We start from the raw sequence: 22,480 nt of genomic DNA on the forward strand, positions 1-22,480 counted from the left end.
TGATATATTTGCAATTGAATTTAAGGAGACTTCCAGAGAGTAATTTCTAAATGTAAATTACTTGGGGTCTGAATTTTGGGGAAATAAGACAATGAAAAATGTACTAAAGCTAAACTGAAGAAATAATTTTGAAAATGGTGAATATATTAATAAATTTGTCTCTTTAAAACCTTGTGTCATTGTAAATATACTGACAGGGTCACACGGATGGTTTTAGCCCAGCTGATTTTTAGGGGTACTCTCTAAACTGTTGTGCTACAAACGCAATGCACAATAACTAAGCATGGACAGATTTCAGTACTCGGTATCTGTTCTTCAACAAAAAGTCATGGGACTGGACCATCATTCACTCAACTAAATCCCAGAATTAGTAAGGGTTATTGAATATTAGAGGAGTGCATTTTTATATCATTGGTTACCCACATTCCTTCTACACTGGTTGGAAAATTGACTGCTTCTTTGAGAATAAAATGATAAATTTCTTTCTTTATGCCTCAATAGTTATCCAAGATATTTCATTGTTTGGATTTGTGTGTTCCACTACTAAAATATATCAAGTTGCTATCCAGGTCAAGGCAAGAAAGTGGGTATGCTTTTGAAGTATTTTAATTGTCAGCCAATAAGTAAAATATCTACTTTAAGAAAATTTGATATACAAATATCCAACTTAAGAAACAGTTACATTTTGAGAATGATTATCACATTGAAAAATAATTCATCATTTTACAAAATAATTCACTACCATTTTTTTTCTTTTTTTTTTTTTTACATAGCCAGTTTCCCTACTGAAGTTAAGACAGAATTATTTACACAGAATTCAGGAATACCTCTATCACAAATGGTGAGGTAATCTTCATAACATTTTTTCTTGTAAATGGGTTTTCCAAAATAGATCAAGTACTGTGAATATAACTTAGTTTTGTTAAAGTTAAGCTGAATTTTATAGACATTCTTCCACTTAACCCTGGCAATAAATAAATAAGTAAAAGTGAGCAAGGTCTGAAGGACATGAACATAAGAAACATTATTTATACAAATGAAGGTGTGATTTCAAACCTCTCTTTGGTGTTTAGGAATTTATTTTCATAGAAATATGAATGGAAATGAAAGGAAACCCCAAATTACTCATTTAAAGACCTCAAAAAATACTATCCTTCTATTTGCAATCCTGTTTTATATTTTATTCTTTCCCTACTGTTCATCTTCATTAATGCTACTTAATTTCACTACATATTTAGAATAATGTTCAATCCAAAAAAAAGAATAATGTTCAATCCTAGAACATATTGTACGAACAATACCCAATATTTTGTTTAAACTCATAAATGCATCTGTCAGTGACATCTGAAGGTTGTTAAAAACCATCATTTTCAGAACATGAGAAGCACAGTGTTATTGGCTCCAAGTAAATCCCTCTGTTATCATCATGTTTACCTGGAAAATACCAGCATCCTAACCCTTGATATAAAAAACTGTTGGGAACATTTTTTTATTGTTTCTTTTATTGTTGGTGGTGTTATTTTAAAGAACAGAGGACATTTGAAATTAAATCCTGGTAAAGTATGTATAATGGTTATGTATATGATTTTTACTTTGGAAAAGATTAATAACAGAAGCAGCAAAATGGAATCATTGGAAAATACCCCAAATGTTGAGAATAAGTCTATGTTCCCTTACTACTGTATGTCCAACTTAGAATCATTTGGGTATTTCACACTGCCCAGGGCTTATTGTGAGTCCTAACATACTTGAGATTAAGGTGCACTTGATGTAGTAGGAATATGCACTAGCCCTATTGTGTGTCTTCAAACCTATCAGGCCAAATCTAATCTATAATTAGATTATATAAATCTAATTTCTATAATCTGATTGAGTCTAAAGAATGACATATGTCTTTAATTTTCTGCACTCTCTTGCTATAAAAGAGGCAACACAGATTTATGGAGTCTACTAAATTCATTTTCTCTCAAAATATACCATTTCAGAAGCAGCAATAGTAACCTTTATATGTGCACATTTTTTGCTTGGTCTTGTTGATGTTTTCTGAGAGGCAGCACATATAGTAGTGACGGCATGGCCCTGGAGGATCCATCAGAGATCCATTCATTAGCTGTGAACCTTCACCGAATCAGTTCTTACTTCTGTTTGTCTAAAAAGTGGGAATAAGAACAGTAGCTTCTTCAGAGGATTGTTGTGAGTAGTTACATATGTGTTAATACTTGCACAGAGAACAGTGGCTGGCACTGTTACTGCTATTATTCCTTATTATCAACATATCATAATCAGAAACTGGTACTATGCAATTTTGGGTCAATGCTAAATCATGTGCAATTTGTCTAGTCCATGGAGGTAATTTCTGATGTAAAATGAACTCAGCATCTTTCTCTCACTTTGAAATAAATGCTAATTGCATGTGGTGAAGGAACTTTATTTCCATGGTGGCTTAAATAGACACAAACTACATAATGTAAACTTTATGAAGTTGCCAGTGCCTTTTTATATCAGGTAAAAACATTTTCTTTTTAGTGGTTCAGTGAGTAAGTGTAATATAAGCTAGATTACATTGAAAACAACAGAAGAAACAATAATTAAGAATGTTATCCCTTAAGGGAAAGCTTTATATCTACAGCTGCTGCTAAAATTAATAATGGTTTGGGGTGATTTTAATTTTAAAGAAATATGTACCAGGGATCCCTGGGTGGCGCAGCAGTTTAGCGCCTGCCTTTGGCCCAGGGCGCAATCCTGGAGACCCAGGATCGAATCCCACATCGGGCTTCCGGTGCATGGAGCCTGCTTCTCCCTCTGCCTATGTCTCTGCCTCTCTCTCTCTCTCTCTCTCTCTCTCTCTGTGACTATCATAAATAAAAAAATAGATATATATGTACCAGTCACTGGGCAGAAGATGAGGAAACTATTAGGTGTTTGTACTTCTTTTGAATTGGCAACAATGTCACACTGATTGCTTAGATTTAGGCTTTAGGATGAATTTATTTTCATCTGGATATTATGAGAATGCAATCATCTGGCTTCACTGGAGGTGCATTAACTATTCTAATTCATTGTTATTCTTTTCTAGTGCTGAGAACGTTTGCCACATTTTGAAATTCTGTTATTCACCAAGCCTGGTATTTGTACTGACCAGCATTTGAACGTGGAAAAGGTCATTAAAAAAAACTTAAATAAAACTTTTGTCATGACCAAATCTCATTAAAAATAATCAATCATCAATATTTATTAAGACAGACATTTATTTTACTTACTGAAAGGAAAAACTGGGCAACCTAAAACTCCAAGTGCAATTGACTTTCATTTTGAGAGGGAGTTTACATGACTCTATGAGAAGAAGGCTTGCTTGCTTTAATTTGCAATTATTTATATGTGAAGAAATAATTTGGGAATATTGTGTATTAAAGCCAAACTGTAGGGCTACCGAAAAGCCCTTGATGAGGAACCATCTCTAGAGAGCTTAAAAAATTATGAAAAGCTCTAATATCTCAGCTCCATCATTTTTTTGCACATAAAAGTATCTATTATAGGAGTCCACTACCACATGAAATAAGTTGCATTAGTTTTAGGTGAAAAAGAGAGCTAAAAACTTCCTGTGGATTATTGCAACAGTACAAGAATACAAGGTTTGTTTATTTATCAACAACAACAACAAAAAATGGTAAAACAAACTGTGAAAGCAAAAGCTGGCTACACAACCAGGGTTTTTGATAGCCTTTGCCTTATTTAAACATGTTACACGTTAATATGCCACAGTTGATAAATGCTATAAAGTGGAAGTTAGCGTTTGCTAGTTTACTTCAAACATCTCCCCCTACCCAGAGCACTATGGCAAATATGTATACATATAATCCATGCTTCTGCCTTCAAGTATCACAGTCTTGTGGTCACATAATCTTCATGGGTGACTGTGTCTGTGAGGTTCACATCATAGTCTATACTAGAGTCCTCTTCCTTTGCATGCTTCTCCTTTGGTATTATGGGAACAGTGTCCTCCACCACCACCTTCTCTGACTTGAAGGAACACACCCTCTTGCCCACCTGTAAACCCAGGCAGTCCGTATTCCTTTCTCGATGGTCCACTAATATACATTGTTCACTGAGACCAGGGATGTTCAAGTCACCCCGCGAAGCCAATCCTCGAGATTCCAGTTGAATATTTCTCTCCAGTGGTCTTTCGGCCTGTTGACGAGTAACTTCTTCTGAAACAGAAAAGATTTGGTTTGCATTTTGCTCAGCAGCGTTTTGTTTTGATCGTCTATGAAACAACCCGAAATTTTTTATATCGGTCACAAAATTCACTTTTCTCTGCTTCTCCCTGGGGGGCTCTTGCACCACCAGGGCAGAGCCATTGCTGATGTTGTGTCTTTCGGAGGCGATTGCTGCTGATCGGGGGTGAATCAGAGTGGTTAAATCAAATAGGCTGAAGTTCTTTCTCTTGTCCTTGCTACTACCTTCATTATCACTCTTTTCATCGGAGTCGGCGGAATTGGAGGGCTCCTTCGAAGCCTGAGCCGACTGTACCTTCGAGAATTTGCTTCCTCGTAGTAAACCCAGGACTTCAAAGCGGAAACTGGAAATGTCTTGCTTTAGTTCCTAAGTGGAAATGTAAAATGGAATATTACTCAGCCATGAGAAATGACAAATACCTACCATTTGCTTCAATGTGGATGGAACTGTAGAGTATTATGCTGAGTGAAGTAAGTCAATCGGAGAAGGACAAACATTATATATGGTCTCATTCATTTGGGGAATGTAAAAAATAGTTAAAGGGAATAAAGGGGAAAGGAGAAAAAAATAAGTGAAAATATCAGTGAGGGTGACAGATCATGAGAGACTCCTAACTCTGGGAAACACACAAGGGGTAGTGGAAAAGAAGGTGGGTGGGGGGGTTGGGGTTACTGGGTGATGGGCACTGATGCGGGCACTTGACAGGATAGAGTCCCTGGGTGATATGCTGTATGTTGGCAAACTGAACTCCAATAAAGTGAAAGGATAAAAAAATAATAAAATAAAAATAATTAAAAGTGATTTTCATTCACACACACACAAAAATGTAAAATGACTAAACAGATAAACATCAGGAAACATCATGAGCACATTTCATATATGGCTCTAATGGGTTTTCACTCATTTTTTAGAAGATTTTATTTATTTATTCATGAGAGACAAAGACATAAGCAGAAGGAGAAGCAGGCTCCCTATGGGAAGCCTGATGGGGGACTCTATCCCAGGACCCCAGGATCACCACCTGAGCCGAAGGCAGACAATCAACCACTGAGCCACCTAGATGTCCCAGTTTTCACTCATTTTTAAGAGCTGTGCTTCGGTTCTCTCTCCGGCACATGAATCATTTTGACACCCGCCTATTTCCCTGTTGGAGCTCAGTAGTAACAAGGAGACTTCCTCAGGTTGATGCAAAAAGAAACAAGAGTATACTGGATTTCTGTGGGACTACAGTTTCAAATCGTTCTTCTCCAAAATTTTCATCTACTTTCAAGTCACCTCTCATTCTCTCAGGGATGCATTTTTAGGAGATTTTTAATATTAGCACATTCTGCTGTTCAAAGAGCTATCTAAAATAAAATAATTAAAGCGGAGTCTAGCCTTCCAAGAGTTAGCAATTACCTTCTATTGTTTACTACCTTGGAGTTGAATTTATTTCAGCATCTGGGTCAGTTACTAAATCTTGCAAATTGCTTTAGATCAGACAAGCTTTCATAGGTTTCATCCTCTACTTTTATCTTCTTGGACAACTGAATTCTCAGTCCTAACCTAATGATGGCTTTCCTGGGGGCCTTCTGCCTCCAGCCTATCTCCCAAAGCACCATGGATCATTTAACTACAAAACTTGGATGTTGTGGTTGCAAAGAACATTTGGAATCCTGGACAACTTTCAATCTGTGCTTTCCATTTTGCAATTCATCTACCTTCTTGCCTCACCAGCTGCTTGTCTTTATTCTCTTGTCAGATCTGCTGTTTTTCACTGTTAAGAGTTTTCTGCAGGGTTTCTTTTACTCATTTGTTTTTGCCTGTAAGATAGTATTGACTTTGCTCATTCTTCCAAAACCTTTAAGAACTCAGGCAAAATAGCAAAGGTATTTTATACACATGATGCAAGCATATATACTACAGGTATTCCACCTACCTCTTCTGATAGAATTAAAACTCAGGGAAAAAGGCTAAGTTTGTAAGCTATAATTAAGGGCAAACCTTTCTGCTACCAAATTTCTGCTACCAAAGCTGTGCAGGGCATAAAGAGGGCTTTTGTTATTGTTTTTAGCATCTTAGTTACTAAATGTTTCAGGTTCAAATACAACACTGAAATTTCAAAAACTAAAGCTCATTAGTATGTTACTAGGATCAGCAAGTCCAAATGCCACTTGGCATTAGGATTTTCTCTGCATCCAACTGTAAGTCCCCTCCATACTGAAGGTTAAAAATTCTTACAAACAATCTATTTTGAGAAGAAATTTCATCACTTAAAAAATAACCACATAAATAGCCTTGAATTTAAAAGGAGTGCTTGGGTGGCTCAGTCAGTTAAGCATCTGGCTCTTAATTTTGGCTCCTCAGGTCATGATCTCAGGGTTGTGGGATCCAGCCCTATGTCAGGCTCTGTGCTTGGTGAGGAGTCTACCTTGAGATTTTTTTCTCTCTCTCTCTCTGCTTTCCCTCCCTCACTTTTTCTCTCTAAAATAAATAAATCGAAGAAAGAAGAAGAAGAAGAAGAAGAAGAAGAAGAAGAAGAAGAAGAAGAAGAAGAAGAAGAATAGAAGAAAAGAAAGAAGAAGAAAGAGGAGGAGAAGACACATGGGCTTGCTGGAACACATGGCTGAGTTTCCAGTTCTGATTTTAAATGTGCTGTGTCTGGTTTAATGCTCTGCAGAACCCTCCTCTTGGTGATGAGGATGAAAACGATTACCTTAAAGTTCTCTTCTGTCAAACCTTCTTCAGTTTTGGCATCTCTGATCATTGCGGCAACGTATCGCTTCACCAGGTTCCTCATGACCTCCTGAGACACGTCAAAACACAATTGATATTCAATGCATAAATATGATTTTTCTTTTGAGTCAGTTCTGAAGAGGAGACTGGACTTCATTTTAATGCAAATTTCAAGATACAATAGAATATCTTACTTGATATTGGTGATGTCTCCTCAAATTATCAGCAGCCCGCCTCTGAAAAGGAAAGAGGCATTTACTTCTCAGAGTGATATGTTACCATTTTGGAAAATAATTCATTGTTCTTTTAATGGAGAATATATGTTTCCTCACTTCTCCAAAGTGAAAATTTTACTAGACAATGAACAATAGCTAGAGTGCGTCACATTGTGGGACCCAGGAAGCTTAACCAAAGTCCCCTACCCCTGGACAAGCAGCGCAGGACCGACTCCATTCGGTGCCGCCCGGCCACCTCCCGCACGACCCCACAGGACCTGCTTATTGCTGAAGGCGCTCCCCACCCCGGTCGAGCCGCCGGGCGCCCCTTACCGGAAACCGGCTCGTAACAATGTATCCCCGCCTCGTGCCGCCAAACCTGCGGCATCTGACCGGAGCGATAGGCCGGCTCCAGTGGATGCTACGGGGTAAGGTGGGATTCGGGCGGCCCCCTGCGTGCGGGCCCACAGGACTGGGCAACTTTCTGCCTATGGTGCAACCCCATGGGCCACGGGCCCTATAGAGTTGCTACCCCTCTTAGCCTCGGGGTCCAAGTCCCTGCTGCGGTGTCGGGCGCACTTGGACCCAAACTCGATCTTGTAATAAACCCTCGTGTGTTTGCATCGGTGTCGGCTCCTCGGTGGTTTCTCAGATTTGCAATCTTGGGCACAACAACATGACTCAAAAGAATGAATGAACCAAAACAACAAAGTGCAAGGTTATAATCTCCGAGGCAATTAACATAGAGACAATTAACAATGAGGGGAACTTGTTCTTTTAATAGAAGGTGACAGAGAATTAGAAAATCATAACTAACATGTACCCCAAATCACTTGAAATAATTCTGAGACACAGATGAGACATATTAAATTTTAAAAAAGGAATAAAAACAAAAATTCAATACGGTAAAAAGTTCACATTATAACAATATGAAGGTCTTCATGAGTATCAGCCTAGCAAGATTGAGAATTTAGCCATGATATGCAACATGTAATCAGGAACAGTGCTAGACCACTAACCTCCCCAACACTAAGTTCAATCAGATGTACAATAAGAGGGATTGCCTCTTTCATTAGATGGCTGGATTTGACAAATAATAGGATTCTATTCAAACACAGGGCTCATAAATTCATCATTTAAAAAAATAAACATAAGTCTCACTGTCCTTTTGAAAAGATCATTTGAGAATACAGCCAGTTAGCAGAGTAGTGATTCTGGAATGCAGAATGGAGGGAGAGGATAATTAACGATTAAAAGAAAAGTCCACAATAAATTGAGTTAAATAATAAACGACACTAAAATATATAATTGCAGATTTCATGAGTATTCTAAAGATACTAGAAAAAACTATCATAATCCCCATTTTGTGCATGTTGAATAAATGTCAGTATTGATTCTTAAGGAAGAAAACTGACCAGATTAATCTAAAATAAAAATATTTCTCTAATAAAGGAATGAATTTAGTAGATTGTGAGAAAGCAAAGCAATAACATATCCAGGGTTTAAATAAACCTTTTGATCTTGTTCCTTACTAAATACTTAGTCCGATAAAATGGAATTCCAAAAAGAGTTGTGAATGCATCACTGTGAAATGAAATTAGGAAAAAAATAATGCAAAAGAAACTCTTTTTTTACTTTAGGGAATAGGAAGAAAGGCTTTTTCACTGGCTAAGAGAATAGGTTTGTGTTGCATGATTATTAGTGACCTTCAGGAACAGTTGAGATAATGCTTAACTTCCTAAAAGCCATTAATTATTTAAATACCATTCATTTTTACCTGAATCTTAAACACATTTTCAATGTAATTATGCTATTCACTAAAAGACTGGGAATTTGAAACTTACTACAAAATCAGGATATCTTGGAAAAAATATAGATAGCATGGGAATTTTACGACTGAGCCACAAGATGGAGGTATATGACTCCTATTGAGACATAGCTCAGCTGAATTCCGAAACAAAAAACACTCTGTAATGAAACAAGCCTCCCAGATCTCTTTAAATTTACTTCAAGTGGACACAAATACTAAAGCAAGCTGTGTACCAAATTCTTTAACACTTTCACTACAAATATTGTACAGGAGACCCGTATTGCATGATTTAAGTAGATAGAAACTTTGAATTTAGTGTAGAATTTAGTCAACTCAAGTTTGATTACTTTGGGCTTCTATTGCATTTTGCTATTCAATTTTGGGCAAAAAAAGCCAATAAAAAGTAGTGAGAAGAGAACAATCTGAAGTCAAGATTTAACTTTAAAGTTCCTTAATACAAAATTAAAGCTAAGAATAACAGAATCAGAAAATTACTGAGTAATAAGTGAAAACTCTCATGATGCATCTTAGTACTGAAAAGAGCACAGACTGTCTTTTCTTCAGCAGGACCTATTCATAAACAAATTTAGAAATTTTAATATGAATATAAAAGACCAAAGATCACACTTTAAAAACTAATCTTGAGATTGATTTTTCTAGGGAAAAATTTTTTAAGAAGCAAAATAGTCTGACAGAAAGAGAGAACACAGTTTAAGTTCCCTATGATAACTTTCAGGAGCTATCCTATAGCCCAGATTTAAACTGAGTTAATATAGTTCATTGTTTTTGCCAACCACTGCTCTTCCACACCCACATGGTAATACTACGCAACTATCTTTAGTCTTGTGAGATTCTATCAGCCAACTGAACTTCAACATCCTAGGAAAATAAGAACAGATGAAGCTAACCATCTTCTGAGTATTGAAAACAAAAATGAACAATAAATTCACCAAATGATGGCCACTAAATTATGCAGCTCAGATATCTCTCATGTTTATGTGATTTCTCCTTTTCAGCACCACAGAACTGATTCCCATCGACCATTACTACATGCCCACATGTCTACTTTCATACTTTCTGTGAGGTGGTGGGGTGTCACTTTAAGAATATGTACTTAGGGGTCACCTGGGTTTGAAGGGGGCTGAGCCTAAATAAGGAATTATCTGGAAGTCCTCTCCCATTCCCATTTTTTTTTTTTGCAAGGCAAAGACCGATGATTTTGAAGATTAAATGAGATAAGAGATTTAAGACATCTATCACTAATGTTAACTAGCTAGTTCCCGTCCTCTTTCCTTTTTTTTTCTTTTTGCCCTTTGCAATTAATAACATGATTTAACACAGGTTCTGAAAAATATTCTTCACTCATAAAACTTGTGGATAATTTGACACATATCAGGATTACCCCAGAGAAGTCAAAGAAGATGTACTTGTCTCTCTTTGTGTGATTAGCTTGGCATTTCATGCTTGAGGACAGCATTTATTTAGCAAAAGATTTGAATGTTTTTGACCTAGACAGTAGGGGTGAGAAAGTAAATTTGTATTTAAGTAATAGGGTGAGGGGATGGTTTTACTAAATATGGATAGATGTAGTGCAAATTCTGTAGGCATTTTTGTTTTATTAAGGCTCGTTTTTTTTAGAGCAATTTAACGTTCAGAGCAAAATTGAGTGGAAGGTACAGAGATTTCCCATATAGTCCCCTACTCCACACAAGCATAGCTTCTCTCATTATCAACATCCCTAACCCAAGTGGTACACTGTTACAATTGATTAACCTACATTGATACATCATAATCACCCAAAATTCATAGTTTACATTACTGTTTACATATTGTATACTCCATGGGTTTGGACAAAAGTATAAAGACATGTATCCATCATTACGGTCTCCTATAGAGTATTTTAACTACCCTAAAAATCTTCTTCCTTGCCTATTTATCTCTCCTTTCCCTGCCCCCACCACCTCAATCTCTGCCTATCACTAATCTTTTTACTGTCTCCATAATTTGGCCTCTTCCTCAGAATATATTATATTATAGTTGGAATTATACAGCTGGAATCATATAGTACATAGTCTTTTCAGATTGCCTGCTTTAACTTGGTAATATGGAGACTAGGTTTCTCTAGGTCTTTGCATGCCTTGATAGCTCATTTCTTTTTATCACTGAGTAAACAATATTCAAATGTCTGGGTGTACCATAACTTATTTATCCATTCACCTACTGAGGGACATCGTAGCTGCTTCCAAGTTTGGGCAATTATGAATAAAGTTGCTATAAACATCCTTGTGCAAGATTTGTATGGACATATGTTTTCAACTCCTTTGTGTAAATGCCAAGGAGTGCGATTGCTAGATTGTATGGTAAGAATATATTTAGTTTTGCAAAAAAATATCAAACTGTCTTCCAGAGTAACTTACCCTTATGTATTCCCATTAGCAACAGATGAGAGTTCCTATTGCTTCATATCCTTACTAGCATTTGGTGTCGTCAGCGTTCCACTTTTTGGCCAATTTATTTTTATTTTTTTTATTGGAGTTTAATTTGCCAACATATAGCATATACCCAGTGCTCATCCCCTCAAGCGTCCCCTTCGGTGCCTGTCACACAGTCACCCCAACCCCCTGCCCACCTCCCTTTCCACGACCCCTTGTTCACTTCCCAGAGTTAGGAGTCTCTCATGCTCTGTCACCCTCTCTGATATTTTCACTCATTTTCTCTGCTTTCCCTTTATTCCCTTTCACTATTTTTTATATTCCCCAAATGAATGAGACCATATAGTGTTTGTCCTTCTCCGACTGACTTAACTTCACTCAGCATAATACCCTCCAGTTCCATCCATGTTGAAGCAAATGGTGGGTATTTGTCGTTTCTAATGTCTGAGGAATATTCCATTGTATACATAGACCACATCTTCTTTATCCATTCATCTTCCCTTGGACACCGAGGCTCCTTCCACAGTTTGCCTATTGTGGACATTGCTGCTATAAACACTGGGGTGCAGGTGTGCCTGCATCTGTATCTTTGGGAGTAAATCCCCAGCAGTGCAGTTGCTGGGTTGTAGCATAGCTCTATTTTTAACTCTTTGAGGAACCTCCACACAGTTTTCCAGAGTGGCTGTACCAGTTCACATTCCCACCAACAGTGCAAGAGGGTTCCCCTTTCTCCACATCCTCTCCAACATTTGTGGTTTCCTGTCTTGTTAATTTCCCCCATTCTCACTGGTGTGAGGTGGGATCTCATTGTGGTTTTGATTTGTATTTCCCTGATGGCAAGTGATGTGGAGCATTTTCTCCTGTGCTTGTTGGCCATGTCGATGTCTTCTTCTGTGAAATTTCTGTTCATGTCCTTTGCCCATTTCATGATTGGATTGTTTGTTTCTTGGGTGTTGAGTTTAATAAGTTCTTTATAGATCTTGGGTACTAGCCCTTTATCTGATAGGACATTTGCAAATATCTTTTCCCATTCTGTAGGCTGTTTTTTAGCTTTCTTGACTGTTTCTTTTGCTGTGCAGAAAGAAGCTTTTTATTTTGATGAAGTCCCAATAATTCATTTTTGCTTTTGTTTCTCTTGCCTTCATGGATGTATCTTGCAAGAAGTTGCTGTGGCCAAGTTCAAAAAGGGTGTTGCCTGTGTTCTCCTCTAGGATTTTGACGGATTCTTGTCTCACATTTAGATCTTCCATCCATTTTGAGTGTATCTTTGTGTATGGTGTAAGAAAATGGTCTAGTTTCATTCTTCTGCACGTGGCTGTCCAATTTTCCCAACATCATTTATTGAAGAAACTGTCCTTTTCCCAGTGGATAGTCTTTTCTGCGTTGTCAAATATTAGTTGACCATAGAGTTGAGGGCCCATTTCTGGGTTTTCTATTCTGTTCCATTGATCTATGTGTCTGTTTTTGTGCCAGTACCACACTGTCTTGATGATCACAGCTTTGTAGTACAACCTGAAATCTGACATTGTGATGCCCCCAGCTCTGGTTTTCTTTAATATTCCCCTGTTTATTTGGGGTCTTTTCTGATTCTACAGAAATCTCGAGATGATTTGTTCCAACTCTCCATGGTATTTTTTTTTAAGATTGTATTCATTTATTCATGAAAGACACACAGAGAGAGAGAGGCAAAGACAGGCAGAGGGAGAAGCAGGCTCCATGCAGGGAGCCCAACGCGGGACTCGACCCCGGGTCTCCAGGGTCATGCCCCGGGCTGAAGGCGGCACCAACCCGCTGAGTCACCTGAGCTGCCCAATTAGTGACATTATTAAGCATTATACAGTAGAATTACCATCAACAATCCCTAGTATGCTTGCTATTTTTTTGTTGGGTAAAGATCAATTGACCTTCAAAGGAATTTCCTCTCATAGGGGAGGGTATTACATCTTGTAATTATTGCTGGAAATGACTGGGAACAGAATGGACCAATCTGTGTTCATAAAAATAATTTAATATTTTGGAAAAAAATATGCATTTTAAGTTAGCAGTTTTCTTTGCAAATTATGTCAGAAACCTAGCACCGTGTGCAGAATGTTCCTTAGCAGGGTGGCTTTCCATGTGGGTGCCCAAGGCACACCTGTGTGCCACACTGGCCTACCTCACCCTTTGCAGGTTCCTCTTGATTAGCTGGGACAAGATAAAGCAGTATTTGGATCACAGAGCCAATGATAAAGGAAAATACTAAAGGAACCTCTGCTGCCATGAGGGAACTCTGCATTTCCTCAGAAGTGTCAGGTTGCTTTAGAGCAGGAAGGGTTTTGCAGCTCTGAAAGAAAGGGCTCTGGGGAATCAGCTGTGACATTTCCTCACTCTATCTCTGGTTGTCTGCAGGTCCACCATGTGGAATGTCAGGCTCACCTCACATAGCCGGTTCCCTGCAGTCAATCGTCAGTGCCCATCTCTCTCATTTCCCCTCTAGTTTTGGTCTATCACTGATATTGAGCCCATGAATTATGCCCTTTATCCTTTGCTTTGCTTGGTGAATCCTTTAAGGGATGCAGCTTGCTGTGTTCTTCTCCTTTTAAAAGTGAGTAAAAAGGCAAGGGGACATTCCAAGATGTGAACCCCTTTTAATAATTGCAGTTTGGCTCATTTATAGAGCTACATACTGTTCTCTATAAGCATCCTTTCCAAGCATCTAAAAAGCAACAACACAAAATCATTGAATGTCATCTTGTCAAACCAAATATTCAGGGTTTCACTCTTGAAACACCAAGAATATCAAATAATTCATTCTCCCACATCCCTACCTCGGAAAGTAAACTTCATCAAGAGGTCCTGGAAGCAAATTTTATAGCAGTAAATTAGGGATTCAGAGGGTACTCATGGATGAATACTATCACATCTGTAAGATTTGTTGTTAGGACTACTGAAAGTCATGAAGATTAAGCAACAGTATATTTTGATAAATTATCACTAAAAATACAGTGTGAAAAGCATGTACTATTGGCACTTTTCCTTTAGTGATGATAGCTGGTGCTAATCCGTTCACTGTTTCTAATTCTCTTGCAGTGACTTAACTGAGTGTATGTCTGTGCAACTGGTCAGGCAAGAGTATTCCATCTGTAGTTCCCAGAGCTAATTGATGCTACATGGCCCTAACAGACATGGTGTTTCATATTTTCCTCACTATGTTGTGCTCCAGAGAAAACCAGAAAGTAGAAAACATCAGTCTAAGGGAGTTAAAATCATTTCTTATAGTTTTGTCAAAAGACTTCACATTTTTTAGTTCAGCATATTGACCTATTAAGCATTCCATCTTAGAAACCTGGTTTATGGCATTGAAATGCTTCATATTAATTAACTACTTTGGCATCAACATCTTTTTATTTTAATTAAATGATCTGGACCTCTTGAACAGTAAGTACAAATGTCGATTTTGTTTGCATTTAAAAAGCTGTGCTAGATAACAGTGCTTTATTCAACAGGAGTTTCTAATTAGTTACAAGGAAATGCTTGTTAAAACAGAGATTCCCGATAATTCTAACATGCACTAGAATTAAAATTAAAACACTACAAACAAGTATTTTATTTTTTTTAAGATTTTATTTATTTATTCATAGAGACACAGAGAGAGAGAGGCAGAGACACAGGCAGAGGGAGAAGCAGGCTCCATGCAGAGAGCCTCACGTGGGACTTGATCCAGGGTCTCCAGGATCACACCCTGGGCTTCAGGTGGCGCTAAACCGCTGCACCACTGGGGCTGCCCTTTTTTTTTTTTTAAAGATTTTAAATCAGTGTTTTAATATGGAGATGAGAGTTTGCTGATAAAATGGGGTTAAGCTAAAAACTGGACAAGTAATAATATTAAAACCAAAAGCTACATGTTTTTTATTTTATTGACCTCTTAATAGGCTGCCTATTTGGTGGGATTTTCATAATTTCCCAGAGACAAGACATTTCTCAACAATGGGTTTGTTTTCTACAATGAAGGTTTTGTTCAATAAAGTATTTCTACTTCATTTATGTTTCCCCCTTTAAAGCATTCCAAATGAAAGGTTAATTTATCTGGATCTCCCAATCACTGGTAAAGGAAGTCCAAAGTTAAAAAAAATTAATGAGTTTTCAGGGCTAGCTCTATCAGTATTGCCCAGAAGCCATAAATAGCAAGATAAAATCACCAATGCTGGGCAAAGTGGCCAGTGCAGCCACCCTGAAAAGTACTGGTTGCAGGATCTGCCTGGGCATGAGAAGGGAAGGAGCACCAGTGTGACATTTGGGCAGCTGCTGGGTAACAAGTGAATCACAAGTCGGGAAGGCTAGAGAAAATGCCTCAGAGTGCATAAACTCTATCTCCAGTTTAGCATCAAAATTCTGCTTCAAAATGTGGCCTAAATATAAACCAGTTGAGATGCAAACAGAAGGTAAGCCAGCCTGTGAAAGGAAGGTTTTGAGATACAAGAATCTGAGAGGGAGCTGAAAACAATGATAGGATCTGCAAGAGCTATTGAGAAAAATGTAAAGATAATACGTTTTCAACATGGAAGGCATCTTTGCATCATTATTAGATTTTTCAGGGAATCAAGAGGGAGGGTGATAGAAAGCACATTGATTTGGGAAACAAAAGACCAGGTTTTCCCCCAGCTGTCACCAAGGGACACTGGGCAAGGTAAATAAGTTCTCTTTGAGAGGAAGTGGTTGAGCTAAATGATTTCTATGGTCCCTTTGAAGTGTAATGTGATATTCTAAGCCATACCTTGGTTATACAGAGTGATTGTTACTGGTACTTCAAAGTCACCTTTTAATTAATGACAATGTGTATATCTCCTTGTCTTCATTTGTCTCCACTAATGAACTGTCAAGAGGATTAACCAAATTAAAATAAGTTCACAGCAGAATCAATTACTTTTTGGCATTATTTTTTCATTTAACTCTTCTATTAATATTACCCAACCTTCTTAGTATCCTTTTCCTTTATCTCATATTTTTCTTTATAAGTAATACCTATTATTTATTTCCTTCTAAAATCTACATGTCTAAAACTCAAATATAAGTACGCAAACCAAAATACTATGTCCTCCCTAACCTGGAAATGCAATCTAGACAAACAGTAAATTTGTAGTATTGAGTTTGATTAGGCTGGTGTTCGCCCAAAGCCTTGCCTTGATGAAAAAGGCAGGACTGAGAGTGGGACGAAGGTAGAGAAGACAGAGAAGACTCACAGTGTTTATTTAGTTTGTCATAAATTCCCAAAGCATAAAAATATCCATTACCAAAGGTTAGTATGATATACGTAGCTAAGGAGAAAGGAATGGTTTGAGGTCACACAGTTAATTGTGAATTCTCTTTCTGTGCATAGGCTTGGATCAAAATATTCAAATTTAGAGATAGAGACATAAAAAGAAATGTGGTTTTCTGGGGACCAGTAATGAATGTATAGAAAAGAAAGCTTTTTAACTTAAGCCATTTACCTTCTCTCTCTGAAAGGTGTGAATCACTGCTTTAATAGGAAATCCCAAAGGAATGTTAAGCCCTTCTTTGCATCTAAGAAATGTTGGTAACATATTCCTAACAATGTGTCAACAGTGGGAGGATTCTGGGGGGCCTGACGGGGGATTTGGAAGTTAAATTCTTTGAGGGGTTTTCTATTATTTTGGTGGCAGCACAGATGGATCTCTTAAAATATTAGAGCAGGGCCCCATATCGTGTTACAAGTTTCATGGCATCTTAAAACCCAAGATTCTCTCTGCTATTCACTAAAATTAAACTATTAAGGACAAATTTCTTTGTGTGTAATCTTTATTTTGGAGCCCAGAAACTCTTTTGAAATCAAAATGGATGAAAGATCTAAATGTGAGACAAGAATCCATCAAAATCCTAGAGGAGAACACAGGCAACACCCTTTTTGAACTTGGCCACAGCAACTTCTTGCAAGATACATCCATGAAGGCAAGAGAAACAAAGGAAAAAATGAATTATTGGGACTTCATCAAAATAAAAAGCTTCTGCACAGCAAAGAAACAGTCAACAAAACTAAAAGACAACCTACAGAATGAGAGAAGATAGTTGTAAATGACATATCAGATAAAGGGCTAGTACCCAAGATCTATAAAGAACTTATTAAACTCAACACCCAAGAAACAAACAATCCAATCATGAAATGGGCAAAAGACATGAACAGAAATTTCACAGAGGAAGACATAGACATGGCCAACAAGCCCATGAGAAAATGCTCCACATCACTTGCCATCAGGGAAATACAAATCAAAACCACAATGAGATCCCACCTCACACCAGTGAGAATGGGGGAAATTAACAAGACAGGAAACCACAAATGTTGGAGAGGATGTGGAGAAAGGGGAACCCTCTTGCACTGTTGGTGGGAATGTGAACTGGTACAGCCACTCTGGAAAACTGTGTGGAGGTTCCTCAAAGAGTTAAAAATAGATCTGCCCTACGACCCAGCAACTGCACTGCTGGGGATTTACCCCAAAGCTACAGATGCAGTGAAACCCCGGGACACCTGCACCCCGATGTTTCTAGCAGCAATGTCCACAATAGCCAAACTGTGGAAGGAGATTCTGTGTCCATCGAAAGATGAATGGATAAAGAAGTTGTGGTCTACGTATACAATGGAATATTCCTCAGCCATTAGAAACGACAAATACCCACCATTTGCTTCAACATGGATGGAACTGGAGGGTATTATGCTGAGTGAAATAAGTCAATCAGAGAAGGACAAACATTATATGGTTTCATTCATTTGGGGAATATAACAATAGTGAAAGGGAATGAAGGGGAAAGGAGACCAAATGAGTGGGGAAATGTCAGTCAGCGTGACATAACAGGAGAGACTTCTAACTCTGGGAAACGAACAAGGGGTAGTGGAAAGGGAGGTGGGTGGGGAGTTGGGGTGACTGGGTGATGGGCACTGAGGTGGGCACTTGATGGGATGAGCACTGGGTGTTATGCTATATGTTGGCAAATTGAACTCCAATAAAAAGAAATTTAAAAATAAATAAAACAAAACAAAACAAAACAAAACAAAAAGAAATCAAAATACTCCTGGGACACCTGGGTGGCTCAGTGGTTGAGCATCTGTCTTTGACTCAGTGTGTGATCCTGGGGTCCCTGGATCTAGTCTCTCATAAGGTTCCCCACAGGGAGCCTGCTTCCCCATTGCCTATGTGTCTGTCTCTGTGTGTCTCTCATGAATAAATAAATAAAATTTTTAAATAAAAAAATCAAAATACTCCTATGAGAAATAGCATAGAGCTATATTAATCATTAATATCTTTTCAGGGATTGATTAAATAAATTTCTTATGAATTTAAAAATAAGATGTGAAAAAGGACAAGTGTATCTTAATGTGAAAGACAGTAACCATAGTTTGGCTTCTCTGAAATCTTTTTCTGCTTATCTTATGGAAGATATTAATTATTTCTTACACTGTTGTCACAGCATCTTGCATGTACCAATATTATAATGCTAAATATATTATATATCATGTACTATAGTAATATGGTCTCATATTTGTATCTCCCACATGAGAAATGATGCCCTCAAGGATGCCTTTCTACCTCCTCCCATCACCCATTTCCTGGCTGGCATGTGGAATGTGTGCAATAATTGCTTATTAAACCTAAGTCATTAAATTTATTTTACACCCAGTTTTAAATAATTTAAACCTATTTTTTTAACATAAATCAAGCATCTGGAGTAAAATAATTACATTCTTTCTAAAGTCAGTGGTAAAGTCTATCAATTAGTATGAGCATTGCAGGCTAAGTTTTCATCATAATTTAACTTCAGTTTCTAAGATCAGATATATGCCCAAACTTTAGTCCTCCAAGTTGATGGGTTAAGAATTTATAAGAATTTTAAACCACTTCTCCTAACCACCTCTCTGCTATACGCCCTTGCCAGTCAATTTCTCTTTAAAATTAGAAATGTTACTGACATGGCAGCAACATCAATGCCACTGTCAGCAGAGAAAGCCCCGTTTGATGCTGATAACAATGCCTACTAGGCAACGAAGTTAATGAGTGAGAAGGATCACTTAGGGCACAGCTAGCAGTCAAAAGCCATGTTAAATAAAATTAAAAACAAATTTAAAAATGTTAGTAGGTAACTAGGATCACTTGGTGATTCAAATAGCAGAATACTTCCAGAGCAGTATCTCTGAGCCATTCAAAATGACTAATGAATGTTATGAATATGAATTCTCAAAACATCACTATGAGAACTTTGAAAAGTAGGAAATTAAGTGAGAGGGAAATGAAGAATAATTCGTCCCATGTCAGTGCTTTGGCTGGAACAAAGACCTAAGTCGCTGTCTCTTCTGATGGAAGCGCTTGAACTCTTGCTTTCCAGCATGAAAGAAATTTCCAAGGGAAGTTTAATCTTACAGTATAACAGGAGCATGGCTCTGAGTGGTCCTAACATTTTTAAGAAACACAGCTTCATGGTATTTAAAATGATTGGGAGTAGAAGCAAAATGTTGAGCAATTCAACATATTCTGAAGTCACTGTGTTTGAACATGGCACAACATTTTCAAGTTGTAATACCTGTTTAATCATTTAGTTGGGAAATTTTTGCCAAACATTAAACACTGTGTGTAGGAGCCTAGATGACTGGAACAGCCGTCTTCCCTTCCAATCCCAAGAGAGAGAAGTAGACAATGAATAAGGAATGCCACCAATAACCTGATGTTGCAATTCTGAAATGAGCTAGAAATCAGGGCCAACAAGCTAGTTCCCCAAGTTTCAGCGGTGGATCCAGGAGACGTCCATGTCCAGTGGGGCTCAGACATGGCAGCTGTGCAATAAATGGTCACCAAAATGCAACCAGGAAAAACAAAAAGGCTAAAAATGCAAAAATATCCAACAAGCAATCTAAATAAATTCAAATACACAATTAAAAAAAAAAGTAATACTAACATGCTGTGTTCTTACCCCTATTGTTCCAAAACTTTCAGGCTTTCTTCTCATCTTTTTCTTGCACAAGTGTGTCCAGATCCATTTGATTAGGTACCAGAGAGACTTGGGGCTCGGGATGACATTGAAGGGTGTTGGTAGAGTACCTCCTTCTTCGAAATAACTCATCCAAAGCTTTGTTCGAGCAAATTTCCATTCTATATCCGCGTGGTCCTGAATGGGAGAATATGACAACTGCTGACAGGTTTCTTCACTACGGAGGTGAGATAAACCTCACAGAGAGCCTGTAACTTGACTTGGAGCAGCTCTTGGAACACTAATTAAATTGCTTAGGAAAACCAAGCTGACTCCCGTGGATAGTCATCTAAACATTTCAGATGACAGCTTACCCTGGTAAAGAGTCACAGTAATCTTATCAGGTTTTATCCTTCCTTCTTCTGTGAAACCGACATCTTAAAAAACTCCGTGTTAAGGAGACTGCAGTGATCAGTTATGAATTGAAGATGAATTTTCATTTCCTGCACTGTAGACTTACATTAGCTCACTTGCACTAGATTTTGGCCACAAACAGGCCTTTATGTCTTACCCAAGGCCTTGAATCCCTGCCTAGGTGAGTGCCACCTGCATGACTGCTCATGGCTCAGCCTTCTGGTGTTTCCAGGAAAAGTCTCACTGGATATGTTTCTATGTGAACGATTCTTGTCCACCTTTAGGCAACAGGCACAAATGCAGAGAGAAGTTCCTCAAACAAATGTAGAATAGGATTTCTGACACAGTATTGAACCCTGACATAACCTTGTCCAAATGGCACCAGAGAGGAGTATGGTTAGTGGCTGCCTGCAAGCCTGAAGCTATCCCTTTCATCATTATTAATCATTCCACTTTATTTATCTCCTAGAAAAACTTAACATTTGTGACAGAGATAGGGCAGCCAGTCCCCTCTTAAATTAGCCACAAATCTGATTTAAGCAGAAAAATCTGGGAAGTAGGAGGTGGTAGAAATTAAGCATACATACATTTTAGGATTTCAAAATAGTTCATTTTAACCAATTAATATTAGAAAGAAGACCTCTGATTTCTGAGTAGGAGAATAACATTAGACCATGTTTCATTCTAATATTCCGAAGTGGCTGTGTGCTAATGAATAGATGTGTTATATACACATTTCTACTCTGAGCAATAGAGATTTTCCGTCTAGACACTGGACAGATTGTGCTTTCTACAGGAATCAGCATATCTAGAAAATGTGTGGCCTTCATTGTTGTTTACCAAATGTTGATTGGATGCACTGATCAAAAGACAGAAGTACAGAAGTTCCAGTTCCCCTTTCTCCCCTCTTCCTCTCCTCTATTTCTTCCCCTTTCCCTAGCTTCCTTTCTAAACAAGCTTATAGATTCTGTAGTAATGAATTAAAGTATATATCATTTGCTATAGTCATGGAGAATGGGGGTCAGCTGAATCAGCTTAAGGTAATGAAAAGGCAGTCACTTGGGTAAATGTTGGCTCCTGAGTAGATTCTATGCCTTCTCATTCTCCGGGAGGCACAAGTTAAAGATTATCCAGACCTCATTATGCTCCCTTATGGCTAACACAAGGCAGACTCTTTTGCTCATGGTTTGGGATTCTGAGAGGGTCTATAACAAAATCTATAGCAGAGAAACTGGAAATGAAATATTCTATGCTGGTGATTACCAAAACCACCTTCTGTTACGCAGGTGAAATTCAATTAGTTGGCATATTCATGCTCCAAGGAGCCATCATGCCCATGATGCTGAGAGGTACACCTGTTCTCCATGTCTGCTCTCCTCTCAAGTAGTTTATGAGTTTGAGCTAAACAAAAACAGCGATTTGAAGATCGTTCTCATGTCTTTAAAAAGTCACCTAGAAAGACACACCCCATAAAGAAGAAAAAAAGTCATACTATTCTTAAATAATGTTCTTTTCTTGATGAAATCAATACATTTGATGTTTTATAGGATCCAAATTGTATATACAGTTTCTCTGTCTATAGCTTGATAATTAGAGATTCCTTGTTTTTTGGAAGGTGTTCTGGAAAATAGAATCCATGTTTTGTTATGCTGACCAGAGGAATACAGAACTTCTGAAACATGTACATAGAGACTTTCTTAAAAAATCCA

At 37.9% G+C, this 22,480-nt stretch overlaps 1 protein-coding gene across 6 annotated transcripts in view; it reads right to left on the reverse strand.

Annotated features, from left to right (window-relative positions):
- Positions 1 to 590: 590 nt before the first annotated feature.
- The window catches only part of TRPC4 (transient receptor potential cation channel subfamily C member 4), a 208,333-nt gene continuing 186,443 nt past the window's right edge, over positions 591 to 22,480 (reverse strand). For 3 of the 6 annotated variants that reach the window (XM_072720078.1, XM_072720077.1, XM_072720079.1), the window contains 4 exons: positions 20,361 to 20,555; positions 7,146 to 7,187; positions 6,932 to 7,021; positions 591 to 4,602 (listed from right to left, as the gene is read on the reverse strand). In XM_072720078.1, the coding sequence (XP_072576179.1) occupies positions 3,880 to 4,602; positions 6,932 to 7,021; positions 7,146 to 7,187; positions 20,361 to 20,555 (1,050 nt within the window). In that variant the 3' untranslated portion in view covers positions 591 to 3,879. Of the gene's footprint in view, positions 4,603 to 6,931; positions 7,022 to 7,145; positions 7,188 to 20,345; positions 20,556 to 22,480 lie in introns of all 6 variants that reach the window. The other 3 variants (XM_072720076.1, XM_025996837.2, XM_025996836.2) reach the window with 1 other exon arrangement.

Source organism: Vulpes vulpes, chromosome 9 (genome assembly GCF_048418805.1).
Source record: "Vulpes vulpes isolate BD-2025 chromosome 9, VulVul3, whole genome shotgun sequence".
NCBI classification, from domain to species: domain Eukaryota; kingdom Metazoa; phylum Chordata; class Mammalia; order Carnivora; family Canidae; genus Vulpes; species Vulpes vulpes.